Source organism: Saccopteryx bilineata, chromosome 1, assembly GCF_036850765.1.
Source record: "Saccopteryx bilineata isolate mSacBil1 chromosome 1, mSacBil1_pri_phased_curated, whole genome shotgun sequence".
Lineage (NCBI taxonomy): Eukaryota > Metazoa > Chordata > Mammalia > Chiroptera > Emballonuridae > Saccopteryx > Saccopteryx bilineata.
Genome location: NC_089490.1, coordinates 242,928,352 through 242,941,624, shown reverse-complemented (window position 1 = coordinate 242,941,624; position 13,273 = coordinate 242,928,352). Strand labels below are relative to the sequence as shown.

The 13,273-nt window shown below is 36.9% G+C and overlaps 1 protein-coding gene across 1 annotated transcript in view; it reads right to left on the bottom strand.

The window, feature by feature from the left end:
- WDR70 (WD repeat domain 70) overlaps positions 1–13,273 on the bottom strand; it is a 306,182-nt gene that overhangs the window by 248,343 nt on the left and 44,566 nt on the right. The window contains exons 6-7 of the mRNA XM_066239985.1: positions 5,914–5,973; positions 2,301–2,434 (exon numbers count right to left, since the gene is read on the bottom strand). Of these exons, the coding sequence (XP_066096082.1) occupies positions 2,301–2,434; positions 5,914–5,973 (194 nt within the window). The remainder of the gene's footprint in view (positions 1–2,300; positions 2,435–5,913; positions 5,974–13,273) is intronic.

Here is a 13,273-nt window from a genome sequence, read left to right as displayed (position 1 = left end):
AAATTTATTTATAAAAAAATAATTAATAAATAAACTATAAATTTTGGATATTAACCCTTATCAGATGTATCACCGGCAAATATGTTCTACCACTTAGTAGGTTGTCTTTTCATCTGGTTGATGGTTTCCCTTGCTGTGCAAAGACCTTCTAGTATGATGTAGTCCTGTTTGTTTATTTCATCTTTTGTTTCCCTTGCCTAAGGTTTATCAGAAAAGATATTGCTACAAGAAATGTCTGAGATATTACTGCCTATGTTTTCTTCTAGAATTTTTTTATTTTCATGTCTTACACTTAGGTAGTCTAGTTTCTTTTCTTTCTTTTTTTTGGGGGGGCATATATCTGTCCAATTAGGAAAGCGTCTATATTTTTTAAAGACACACAATGAAATATTTCAAAGTAAAATTTACAGCTTTTACTTTGAAATACTTAAAAAATTACAAAATAAGTGAAGCAAATACAGGAAAATGTTTGTAACTTAAATCTAGGTAAAGGGCAGATGGCTATTAGAGTAATCCTACTTTTCTCTATGTTTGAAATTTTTCACAGTAAAAAGTGAACTATACAGATGAATATATAAATAGGTATAAAGCACACATTGATCAAAGAAAACTTCTGTCATAAAAAGTAGTCATATTATTTAGACAGTTTTGAATAAGTCAGCTTACAGCTGCAAAGGCAGAAGGAGAACACATCCCTATATGAATCAAGAGACTGTCATGTGGGGTGAAGGGATTAACAACATATTGTAAGTACATTGAAAAGGTCATCACACTAACTCAAGATAACATGTTATTACTTTAAATAATAAGAGGTATTTTAAATCCAGTCATCAGTGGAGATACTCAGTTTTTTCAAAAATTTATTTTTCTTTTTCCAATTGATTATAGATCTGCTATGTTCATTTAGGAAATTCTCAAGTATTTTCTAGAGAGCTTAAGAGTTTTGACTTCAAAATTTACAAATCAATATGATTTGTAGAAAAGTGACCAGAGCCACTTTAGTCAAAATGGTTATTTGCAAAACAACTGTAGTTGCCAAACAAAGTTGAAGTCTCAGACCCAATTCTGATCAACAGGCAGATATTTGCTACTTAAGCATTTATTAGCAAGTAAGAAAAAACAATTCAGATGACCCATTCTGCAGACTTAAAAAAAGTTCAGCTCTAAACTTTTGGATGCTCCAAACACCGCTTTGATAAATAATAGAAGCGAAGCAACCACCAGCAACCCAGAGACAGAAACTATTTCCATGGAGCTGATGGAATCTAGAGTTTACAGGTGGATATTACATTTAGCAAAAGAACATCATCCCTAAGAGTTTAGATTAAAGGTAAAACTAGACTCTTATACCCCACTCATGCAAATAGAGGAAATCGGGTTGACGTCATTTTAGCTAACCCATTTCTCCTGAATCTCTCTGTCATCAAAGAGTCCAATTCCGACATACATTGTGCAAGTTAACAAGACTCCAGTTTGACCAATAAAAATCTATTTTTTTAGCCTGACCAGGCAGTGGTGCAGTGGATAGAGCGTCGGACTGAGATGCGGAGGACCCAGGTTCGAGACCCCGAGGTCGCCAGCTTGAGCGCGGGCTCATCTGGTTTGAGCAAAGCTCACCATCTTGGACCCAAGGTCACTGGCTCAAGCAAGGGGTCACTCGGTCTGCTGAAGGCCCGTGGTCAAGGCACATATGAGAAAGCAATCAATGAACAACTAAGGTGTTGAAACGAAAAACTGATGATTGATGCTTCTCATCTCTCTCTGTTTCTGTCTGTCTGTCCCTATCTATCCCTCTCTCTGACTCTCTCTCTATCTCTATAAAATAAAATCTATTTCTTATAGCCAATATGCTAATAGATCAAATACGGTTAAAATAGAGCTAAGAGGTTGGCAGCAGAAGCAGTGTGCGAAGCCCTTTCTGACACACTAGCTGACCACCCCTGCACAGCGCAACACAGACTAGCACCTGGGGACTGCTTAATGGGTCTCATACGCAGACATCATACTACATAGGATTTACTGCAGGGTTTTAAAAATAAATTAGGCAAGGTTGACAACTTCTAAATAAAAATATATTTTTTAAAACTCAAAAGACAGTGTCATAAAACATAGGCTAATGAAACGAAATGAAAGAAATTAAGGTACATTTTAGTTTCATGTGAATAATGAAGGTAGTATTCAGCCATATAAACTGACTGAATTTTGGTGCAAACATTATAGATGAAATTCTACACATGGAATTCAAATGACAGCAGCACTCTGTCTTCAGATGCGAAAGCATGAGGTTGAGCAACACATACCATTCACAGGGTTGGAGGGATCGGAATGCCTTAAAAGAAGCGTCCATTCCAGCAAAATCCCAAAACTTGACATCATAGTCGTATCCTCCAGTCACCAAGCGAGCACCTGAGGGATCCAGACCCAATGCAGAAACCTGGTTTAAAAAAAAAAATCATTGGAGAAAAGCTACTTACAGTCTATTATAACCCCCGCTTCCTTCCTGAACCCACTCCCTATCTTATAGGCATTGGAAGCACAGACCAAACACTGTTGATACTTCTGAAAAGTGAGAACGGACAGCACCTTCTTTATTAGTTGATTCCAGTATTATAATTCCTCTTCAGAGAATAAAAAGAAAAACATTTAAATTTCTCTAATTGTCAGCTTTCTCCCAATTTATCTACCACGTACCCAGAATAGTTACCATTGCAATGACATATGATAAACTAAGTTGCATTAGTACAAATCTCACAAACAATTCAGCTTTTTTTAATAAACAATTTTGAGGGAATCTTTCATGATAATTTAGCACTAAATGAAGAACACATGAGTCTAAAAATACCAAAATGAGTAACGCCAATGGGAATGTTAGGAAATCTATTTAACAAAGTAGGACAAAGTAGAAATGATCTTGTGCATATGGCTAAATGACTCATCATAGTCACCTTAAATAATTATTTTTAGGAAATTCACCTAATATTAATGACAGATCGTAAAATATTTTAGTGAATTTATTTAGCTCTCATATCTGAGCATTTCTATTTGACAACCTGTTACAATTCATCATTTTACAAACGTGCCATTTTATAATGATAATGCTAGTTTTTAAAAAGAATTGCCTATTACCAACTACTCATTAGTTTCTACCACTAAATTATTAAAATAAATCCCAGAATTTAAAATGCCCCCTCCAGACACATAATGAGCTGCAGGCATCCTCAGTGTGTTCCAGGAAAGAGGAGAGCACGGTAGCGGGCCTGCAGTTTCCAACTTCCTGGGGGTCACTTGGAGTTCAGTGAAAACTGGGAAGAACATGCTCGCTCATACAGAAACCTGGAAAGAAGGAGCTCTTCCCTAAAAATGTTCTCTTTACCTTGGATGTAAATTCTTTGGTTGAAAAACAGAATTAGCATGATGTTACTATATTAATAAAAAGAGAAGTGGATGTGATTCATGATTTAGAACCTAAGAATGTAGAGCCTTTAAAAAAAATAAAGTTGGAAGTAGATTCCTTGGGAAGAACTGTTCCCACTGGACCAGGTTTTCTGGGAACTATGTTGTTTAATGGAACAAGGCTATGCTCCATGGCACTGGTTAGGTGTGGAGAAGAATACCACACAAATTTAAAACCGGAGCACCAGAAGACAGAGCACTTATATAAGTCCATTAGTTATTGATGTTATTTTGGCCCATATAATTAAGAAAAGGCTGATACACACAGATAAACATTTGTAAACAGTAATAGTCTGCTGATATTTTAAGACAACTTCCCAATGTCGACATACCGTTCAGATTAATGTAGAAGTGTAAAAGTGGTGTTTAAAACTATAACAGTATTTAACAATTCCTACTTCCTATGATAAACATAAAATCAGTACAAATCACACTATATTATCTCACTCAACAGAAAACATTCAGTTCATAGTATACATAGTTGACCATAGTGAGTATATTCACCAAATGAATATTTCTTCAATGGCAAGGAGGAACAGAGAAAGCAGAAGAGCTGTTATAGATTAAGAGACATAACAAACAATGATGTCTCCCTTAAGAGAGAGCCAGACATCATTTGGATACTGATGTGAACACACTAACAGTAAAAATGTGTATGGGACAATTGAAAAAACTTGGACACTAATGAAATTAGATAATATTAAATAATTATTGTAAAAAAATAGATGTAATAAAGATGTTCTGATTCTGAGAAAAAAAGGAGAGGGAGAGAAGGAAGAGAGGGAGAGACAGACCAACCTTCTCTCTTAAGAGACTCATAATGAAATATTTACAAATGAAATCATATGAAGTCTGGAATTTGCTTTTATAGAATCCCACAAGGTAGATAAGTGGGAGGTGGGGGCAGTTTACTAGAAATGGAAAGGATACAGGAAGCAAGACTGGCCTTATCTAGACAATTGGTAAGGCTCAGAGACAAGTAATATGGGGATTCTTTTTAAAATTCTTTATACTTCTGTGAGTGTGTATCTTTATGATAACTAGTTGGGGGGAAAAAAAAAACACAAAAAACAAAACCAGAGAAAACAGTCACCTTCCTAACTGATACATTTCCAAGAAGCTGAAATACATGCCGGGCAAAGGCAGGATTAAAAAACAATAGCTAAGCTAACAGTACAATTAGAAGCTCCAATTGATTTTTAATGTGTAAAATAACTTGGAATATGTTTTTAAGTATTTATTTAAAAGCAAAATTTGATTTGAAAAAATAGAAATATTTAAATGAAACAAATGAAACCCATGAACGATCTCTCAGTTGTAAAAACTGAACTAAATGGTAAAAAAGTTTCCTTTTAAGTACTAACAGTCTATAAGTATTTCCCTTATACTTAAAAATAAAATATTGGTAAAATACTGTCACAATTTCAGAATAAAAACATCAGCAGTCTGACTGAATTAAAAGTAGATATAATCAATAATTGGATGAAAATAATTTCTTAAGGCAATAGTTCTCAGACATTCATTGCTTTCAAGATTCTTTATGCTCCTAAAATCCTTTGAGGACCACAAAAAGCATTTCTTTATGTGAGTTATATGAATCAATATTTACCATAGTAGAAATTAAAACTAAGGCACTTAAAAATATTGAACAATAGTTCACTTCAATTAAAATACCATTTTGACAAATTTCTTCATGAAAAAACTATTTCCAAAAACAAAATATTTAAAGAGTATCTCACTGTTAACATCCTTTTCTATTAATTCTATTATTTGTGTTATTTCTAGGTCTATTTCTGTTATAGGATGGATTTCCTTCTTTACATGTCAGACAACTAAAAAAGGTAGCTTAATTGTAAAGAAAAAGCAAGATAATTATATTATTTCATTTATTCATAAGTAGATTTCATTTATTCAACTACTACTTTTTAATGGGTTTACAATAAAATAATTGATTTCATCATAAGGTTCAAAAATTTTGTTACTAATCTTTAAATAAAATAAATATAAAAAATAGTAATATAATCTATAAATCTAAGTAATATAATCTTTGACAAATACAGTGACTAGTTTATGTTCAATTCTTATCTTAATATTCATCTAAAAAATGAACTTGGGCTTTGTACTGATATGGAAATAAAACTAAGAGTAGTGAGAAGTTTTCCCACACTATAAAAAAGAAAACTGTACTTGAGTTTCATTCCTTTTATTTGTAATATTCTTTTATCAAAGAAAAAGAGGTTTTAAGGCCAACAATAACATTGACAGTAATAATTATCCCTATTTAAAATGAAACCCAGTGGCTGTTTTGGCTGAACTGAAAAATAATCTTTCCTTAATGTCTGCGGGTTTGTGTTATCAGTTGATTGTATAATTAGCCTTAAAACAAATGTTACCTTACTAGTGCACTTCTCCATAAGAGCCCTGGTTTTGAGAGAAAAGAATCAAAATGTTTGCACTTACTGTTTTCGTGCCATGCTTCAGCGTTATCTCATGAGAGTCAGGAATCTTTCGGACAGGATTCTGAAGAGAGAAAATTCCATGACATCAATGAGTAGGTAACAGATATGGAGAAACAACATACCACATTTACAGGAATAATCATTTTTAAAAAATATATCATTGCCCTGGCCGGTTGGCTCAGTGGTAGAGCGTCGGCCTGGCATGCAGAAGTCCCGTGTTCGATTCCGGCCAGGTCACACAGGAGAGGCGCCCATCTGCTTCTCCACCCCTCCCCCTCTCCTTCCTCTCTGTCTCTCTCTTCCCCTCCTGCAGCCAAGGCTCCATTGGAGCAAAGATGGCCCGGGCGCTGGGGATGGCTCCTTGGCCTCTGCCCCAGGCGCTAGTGGCTCTGGTCGCGACAGAGCAACGCCCAGGAGGGGCAGAGCATCGCCCCCTGGTGGGCATGCCGGGTGGATCCCAGTCGGGCGCATGCGGGAGTCTGTCTGACTGCCTCCCCATTTCCAGCTTCAGAAAAATACAAAAAAAAAAAAAAGTAAAAAAAAATATATCATTGACGTTTTCACACAAGGCTTAAAAAAAATCAGGAAATTAAACATGTGAGGACATCTTATTTCTGCAAGTCTGGATAGATCACAATTGGTCATTTTGAGCTGATAATGAATTGATCTTAAATCTCTAAAAAAATAAACCTAAAAAAACTCTCTTAGATTGTATGAAACCATAAGGCCTCCCCAGCATCTGAAATATTTTAAGTCTTCTTTTCATTGGTGCTCGGGCATACCTTAAAGTACTTATGTGCTTACTCTATAGAGAAGATGGATGGCAAAAAACAAACAAAGGGTCACAGTGATCATCTGAATAAAAAGTTTCAGTTAGGCAAGTCTCCCTTATCCAAGAGCAGGGCAATCATATTAAAACTTTACAGCCATTATAAATTCATGCTAGTATTATCTTGCAATCTACTTAATTAAATATGTGTAATCTAACAGACATTGGTCCTTATCTCTCCTCATTGTTTAGGATCCCTGATGAATCACTCACTAGTTCTTTCTAATTTAAATCTTTCTCCTACTATGGCTTTCTCCTCACATACAAACAACTGAAGTACTTCCCATATTACACACACACACACACACACACACACACACACACACACACACGTCTCCCCTACATTTACTGTATATCACTGCTTTCTTCGCAATCAAGCTTCTCCACACTGCAGTTTTCACTCAGTGTGTCCACTTTCTTTCACTTTTCTAACTCTACCACCTTGGCATTCGTCATTTAACCCCTTAAACCTAGCACAGTTCTCGGCGCTTAAAGAGATTCTCAGTAAATATTTCTTAAATGAATAAACAAGTCACTATCCCTGTGCCTGGACACTATTCAGAACTTAACCTTCACACCTGACCTTTCAACAGCATTACTGCTCAACTGCTTCCACCAGCTTGAAACTGTTCTTTCCTAGGAGGAAACAGAGTTTTTAAATCTAGCTTTGTCGCTCAGTTACCCTGTCACACCCTCAGGAGAGCTATAATTCTTGGTCTCCTCATTTGCAAACTGAAGATAATAGCACCTACTCCTAATGAGAGAGTCTGGCACAAAGTGGGTGCTCAATACATGACAGCCACATTTATTCTACGGCTTGCCTCCTACCTCTCCGGTCATATTACTGTATCTCCATCTACATGTAGGCTTCTCTTCCCCTCCACCTACCTGGCCAGTGCCTCCACATCCCTCAAGACTTCGTTCAGATCTGATCTCCTGCTAGAAGCTCCCCATTTCAAACTCTGGGTTAAATGGCTCTTCTGTGCACAATCTCTCCTGTGCAAACTTATCACAACACACTGTAATTTCTGACCTGTCTCCCTCCCCCACCACATGCCAACCAAACTGCAAAAGGGACACTTCTCAAAAACGATGTACATAACTATCATTTCTGCATCTCCAATCCACAAAACAGCTGGTGTGTGGCACACAGACACAAAAGTTTTTAGATGAATTAACGACCCAATGTCTACCTTACAGGTCATATTAGATGGTAATTTTTCATTTCTTCCAACATTGATATTTGTGTGCATAAAGCAGAGCAGATGCTATCCATCAGTTGAGCCTGGTGAGTGAGAGTTGGGGGATAACTAAGATTTTCAAAAAGTGAACACCTCAAAGACCAAATGTTTATACCCCAAACTAATTGCAGATTTAAAATGGAAAGTACAGAGAAAGAAAGGCACTTTTGTTTTAGGCTGTTTGCATCTGAGAGGTTGGTGTAGTCCATTACCACCACAGATCAGCAAAGAGGGCAGTTAGGAACCAAGAGGCACTAAACAAAAACACCTCAGAGTAACTGAGAAACCGCCAGAGGATTTGCAGTTTATTCCAAGACCAAGGGGTTATGGTACGGTTTACTATGTTTTGAAAAGTGCATCACATACATATCTCAGAGATACCAATATTCCAACACAAATTCCAAATAATTATAATTTAAAAGTTAAACAAGTGAATTCTGGAGTACCCCTAGATTAAATTTTTAAGTCACTACTCACTCACTTTGCAACTAACAACATTTGTAAGCAGTAAAAACTCATGCATAAGTGCTAAATATTCTTGCAAGAAACAGACTACAGCTCAAATGGTTCACTTAGAGAAGAATCTATTATAGTCTGTGTCTCATTTCATAACTAACTACTTTTTCATCACTTAGGAAACAGAAACACTGTCACCAAAAGGAGGGATAAACATTATTTCACTGAATTCAATGCAGGAAGTGCCTATATATAGACAATTTCTGACATTTAAAGAAAAAACTTACAAGAACACAGAACAACTTAATATTTACATTAGGAGTGAATTAAAATTTTAAATAAATGTTGTTTACATTTAAAATTAAAGTTTTACTGGAAATCATGTAGGGTATAACTTATAAAAAGCCCATATAATTGGCACAACTAAATCATCTAAAATAGTAGCAATCCATCTTTTGGTAGCATAACACTTGATGGTGACTGTTCTTTTTCCAGAACTTTTTACTAATGACTCTTTGAAATATGGCTTAGTGCACAATTTGCTATAATAGTAAAATATTTTCAAGACTTTCCTGCCAGGGGACATCATAAACTACAAGACTTCATTGAAGTCATTTATTACCAGAATTCATAACAAGAGCTACAGGCATAATGGAAGTGAGGGAAAGATACCAGTTTTTGTTTTGGTTTGGTTTTAAATACCAACCAGAGGATTATTTCCCAGGCTCTTTGGTTTACTCCCATTAACAACAACAACAATAGCAAACATATCTGGAATAACATGAGCAATTCCATCTGACGTACATCCTTACAGTGTTTTCAGAAGGCATGCAAATCAGAAATCATCCTTCTGGGCCCTGGCCGTTTGGCCTTTCACCCAACCCCCTTCCCAATGGTAGAGCATCAGCCCAGTGTGTGGAAGTCTCAGGTTTGATTCCTGGTCAGGGCACACAGGAGAAGCGCCCATCTGCTTCTCTACCCTTTCCCCCCTCTTTTCTCTCTCTGTCTCTCTTCCTCTCCCTCAGCCAAGGTTCTATTGGAGCAAAGTTGGCCCGAGTGCTGAGGATGGCTCCATGGCCTCCGCCTCAGGTGCTAGAATGTCTCCATTGCAACGGAGCAACACCCCAGATGGGCAGAGCATTGCCCCTTAGTGGGCATGCCGGGTGGATCCTGGTCAGGCACATGCAGAAGTCTGTCTCTCTGCCTTCCCACTTCTCACTTCAGCAAAATACAAAGAAAAGAAATGAAATTATGTTTCTGGGGTTCAGCTGTTACAAGTTTAAAAAGTAATTTAATTTCTTATATATGGTATGTATATTTTCCTGTATGCCATATATAGTATGGTACTTATAACCCATAATAAAAAGTCTACCTAGTAATACACAAGAAAACAAAGGAGATAAAAAGATGCATATTACTAAGCCTGAGTATTTCTCAACGCTCTAATAAACTTTAGGTAAGTTCAAAATAAACCACTTATCAAATGTTTAACATCTTCCTCCAAAAATGTAAAGTTACAAGTTTAAAATATTGCAAGAAGAAAGGACAATTTCCTATCTGATTCTCACAGCTGGTTCCAATCCTTCAATTGGGAGTATTCCCAAACCACCTCTAAATTCCCTGCAAACCGTTTAATGCCGTGTGGCAAACTGAACTCTTTGAGAACATTTCTCAGTAACATGACTTAAGAGCACATTATTTTAAAACTTTTTATACTTGTGTGAGGCCTGAGAAACTAAAAAAAACAAAAAAACAAAAAAAAACAGTTCATTCTTATATTTTATCAGAAATTATACTATTGAATTTAGGCTCTATAACATCAATAAACACAAGTATGACAATTTTCTCTTGACCACACAACAGTGGCAGGTAATAAGCCAACAGGATTTACAGCAAATGGCACGTTTATTTTCCTTATCATTTCCTGACATGCTAAATTTTTTTAATTTTAATTTTTCAATTACTGTTTACAATATTATTTTGTATTGGTTTTAGGGGTACAGAATACTGGTTAGACAATCACATATTTTACAAAGTGTTCCCCCTCCCCATATTTTCAGTACCCACGTGACATTGTATATAGTGATCGCAATACTATTGATTATATTCCCTATGCGGTAGTACTTTACATCCCTGTGACGATTTTGTAACCGCTGATTTGTATTTCTTAGTCTCTTCACCTCTTTCACCCAACCCCCTTCCCATCTGGCAACCACCCTAAAATTTTATGAATATTTCAGCTCTTATTCTTATGAATAACTCTGGACTCTGTAATGAACTGTGTAGAACTAAATCTTTTTCACTTATATAGGTGGAAGAGTTGGACTAGGTAATTCATGACATTCTATGCTGACATGGTTTACCTTCAACTTATTCACATCTGGAACTATGAGCACTACCCTATGTCACTGAAGTCCTTCCCTGAAGTCCCCTCCTTCATGCCGCTCCACATTGCCCACCACCGTGATGTAACCGTTTCAATGAAAATCGTCATTTCTCCCTGAAAACACTCATTGACTCTCCACTGCTTCAGTACCAACCAATCAATAACTTATAGCATTCACACATTTTTTTTTAGAAATTTTCTACAATATTTGACTTAGGCTTCTAGGTTCAGTTTGTAAAATTAATGTTTTTAAGATGTTTCTGTTCAAAGAATATAAACTTTTAGTTATAATATAAATTAAGCTCTGGAGATCTAATGTACGGCACGGTAAGTTTAATTAATAACACTGGATTGTATACTTGAAATTTGCTAATAGTATAGATCTTAAGTGGTCTCATTACCAAAAAAAAAAAAAGAAAAGAAAGATAACTATGTGAGGTGACGCTGTGTTAATTAACTGTAGTGACCATTTTACAATGTGTATATATAGCAAACCACCATGTTGAATACCTTAAGTATATAAAACTATTTGTCAATTACACCTCAATAAAGCTGTAAAATAAATATCAGTAAAAAACAAAGTTTTCATACTAATCTCTAAAGTACCTAGCAACAATCCTGTCATTTGCACTGATATTCATGTATCACTTATTAATGTACGTATTAAGAGTCCCCTTGCCCACAACATAACCATTTCAGGCAGAAAGGAAAGAACGAAGGGGTTCAGCTTGCCCGGGAAAGCGGGGTGGGGGGGAGGCTATAGCGGAATTAAGAAGGAGCAACCTGGCTTTCTAGGTTCCCTACAATGAAACTCCCCCCTCCCACTCCTTCACCCTAATCCCGAGAGGAGGCTTTCTTTTCCAACTATAAAGAAGAGAACTTCACCTGGAGATTGGATCCCTGAGTTTTATCATTTGTCCTATTCCTAACAATGGCCCAACTCTACCATGTCAATGGCAACAATCAACACGCTACTCACATTTTCACAAACTGAACTACTTATCCCTTCCCAGCCTCAAGTGCTTAGCCCTGTCTACAAAGAAAAAGTATTTGGCCTGACCAGGCGGTGGCACAGTGGATAGAGTGTTGGACTGGAATGCGGAGGACCCAGGTTCGAGACCCCAAGGTCGCCGGCTTGAGCACAGAATCATCTGGTTTGAGCAAGGCTCACCAGCTTGAGCCCAAGGTCACTGGCTTGAGCAAGGGGTCTCTCAGTCTGCTGTAGCCCCCCAGTCAAGGCACATATGAGAAAACAATCAATGAACAACTAAGGTGCTGCAACAAAAAATTGATGCTTTTCATCTCTCTCCCTTCCTGTCTGTCTGTCTCTACATGTCCCTCTCTCTGTCTCTCTGTCCCTGTCACAAAAAAAAGAAAAAGTATTTGTTAGAATATTTCATTTGGGAAACACAGCACCTTTTTATAAGCTCAGTAAAGTTTTCTTTATGTTTATTGTATTGATTTTAAAGGGAGAGAGAAGAAGAGAGAAGGGGAGAGAGAAAGGAACATCCATTTGTTCCTCTGACTAGGGATCAAACCCGGCAACCTCTGCCCTTCGGGATGATGCTCCAACTAATTGAGCTATCCAGCCAGGGCAAGTTGAGTAAAGATTAATACAAGCCTCAGCTTGACATCTCCACAGTTCTCACAGAAGCTAATAATGTACTCTAATGCCTTGCTACTCAAAGTGTGGTCCACAGAACAGCACCAGGGACATCATCCAGGAACTTGTTAGAAATTCAGAATCACAAGTCTTTCCCCAGACCTACTAATTCAGACTCTGCTTTTTAACAATGCCCCCAGGAGATCTGTGTGCACTTAAAGTGTGAGAAACAAAGGTTTTCTGAGATTGTCCCTTAAATGCAACACAAGTTCACCAGCCCTATTACAGGATGGTAGTATTGCCTGAGCTACATTTTAGAAACACCTTAAGATAATTTCTATTACCTAAGAAAGATATCCACTGGAAAATTTTGGAAGTGAATTTTACTTAGCAAAACTCTTATTCTATAATTCAACTTTCCAAAAGTCACAGGTAATATGGGTTTTCTTCCAATTCACAAAACCACTCATTCAACAGCTACTCAATAAAAAAAACTCCTGCTGTGTTAAAGAGATAAGGCAAGAAGAGCAAGACAAGAATTTGGATTCTGTCACTGATTAGTAGTATGAATGAAAAGTTCCTTCTTCTCAGAGCCTCTATTTGCTTCCATCTATTGGATGTAAATCATAATAGTAACAGCATATACATGTATACTACAAGCCAGGTACCAGATATATATGAAGCAATGTAATCCTAACAACTCTCTGGTATGTACTAATACAACCCTGATTTAAAGATGAGAAAAACGAGGCCCTGGCCGGTTGGCTCAGCGGTAGAGCGTCAGCCTGGCATGCGGGGGACCCGGGTTCAATTCCTGGCCAGGGCACATAGGAGAAGCGCCCATTT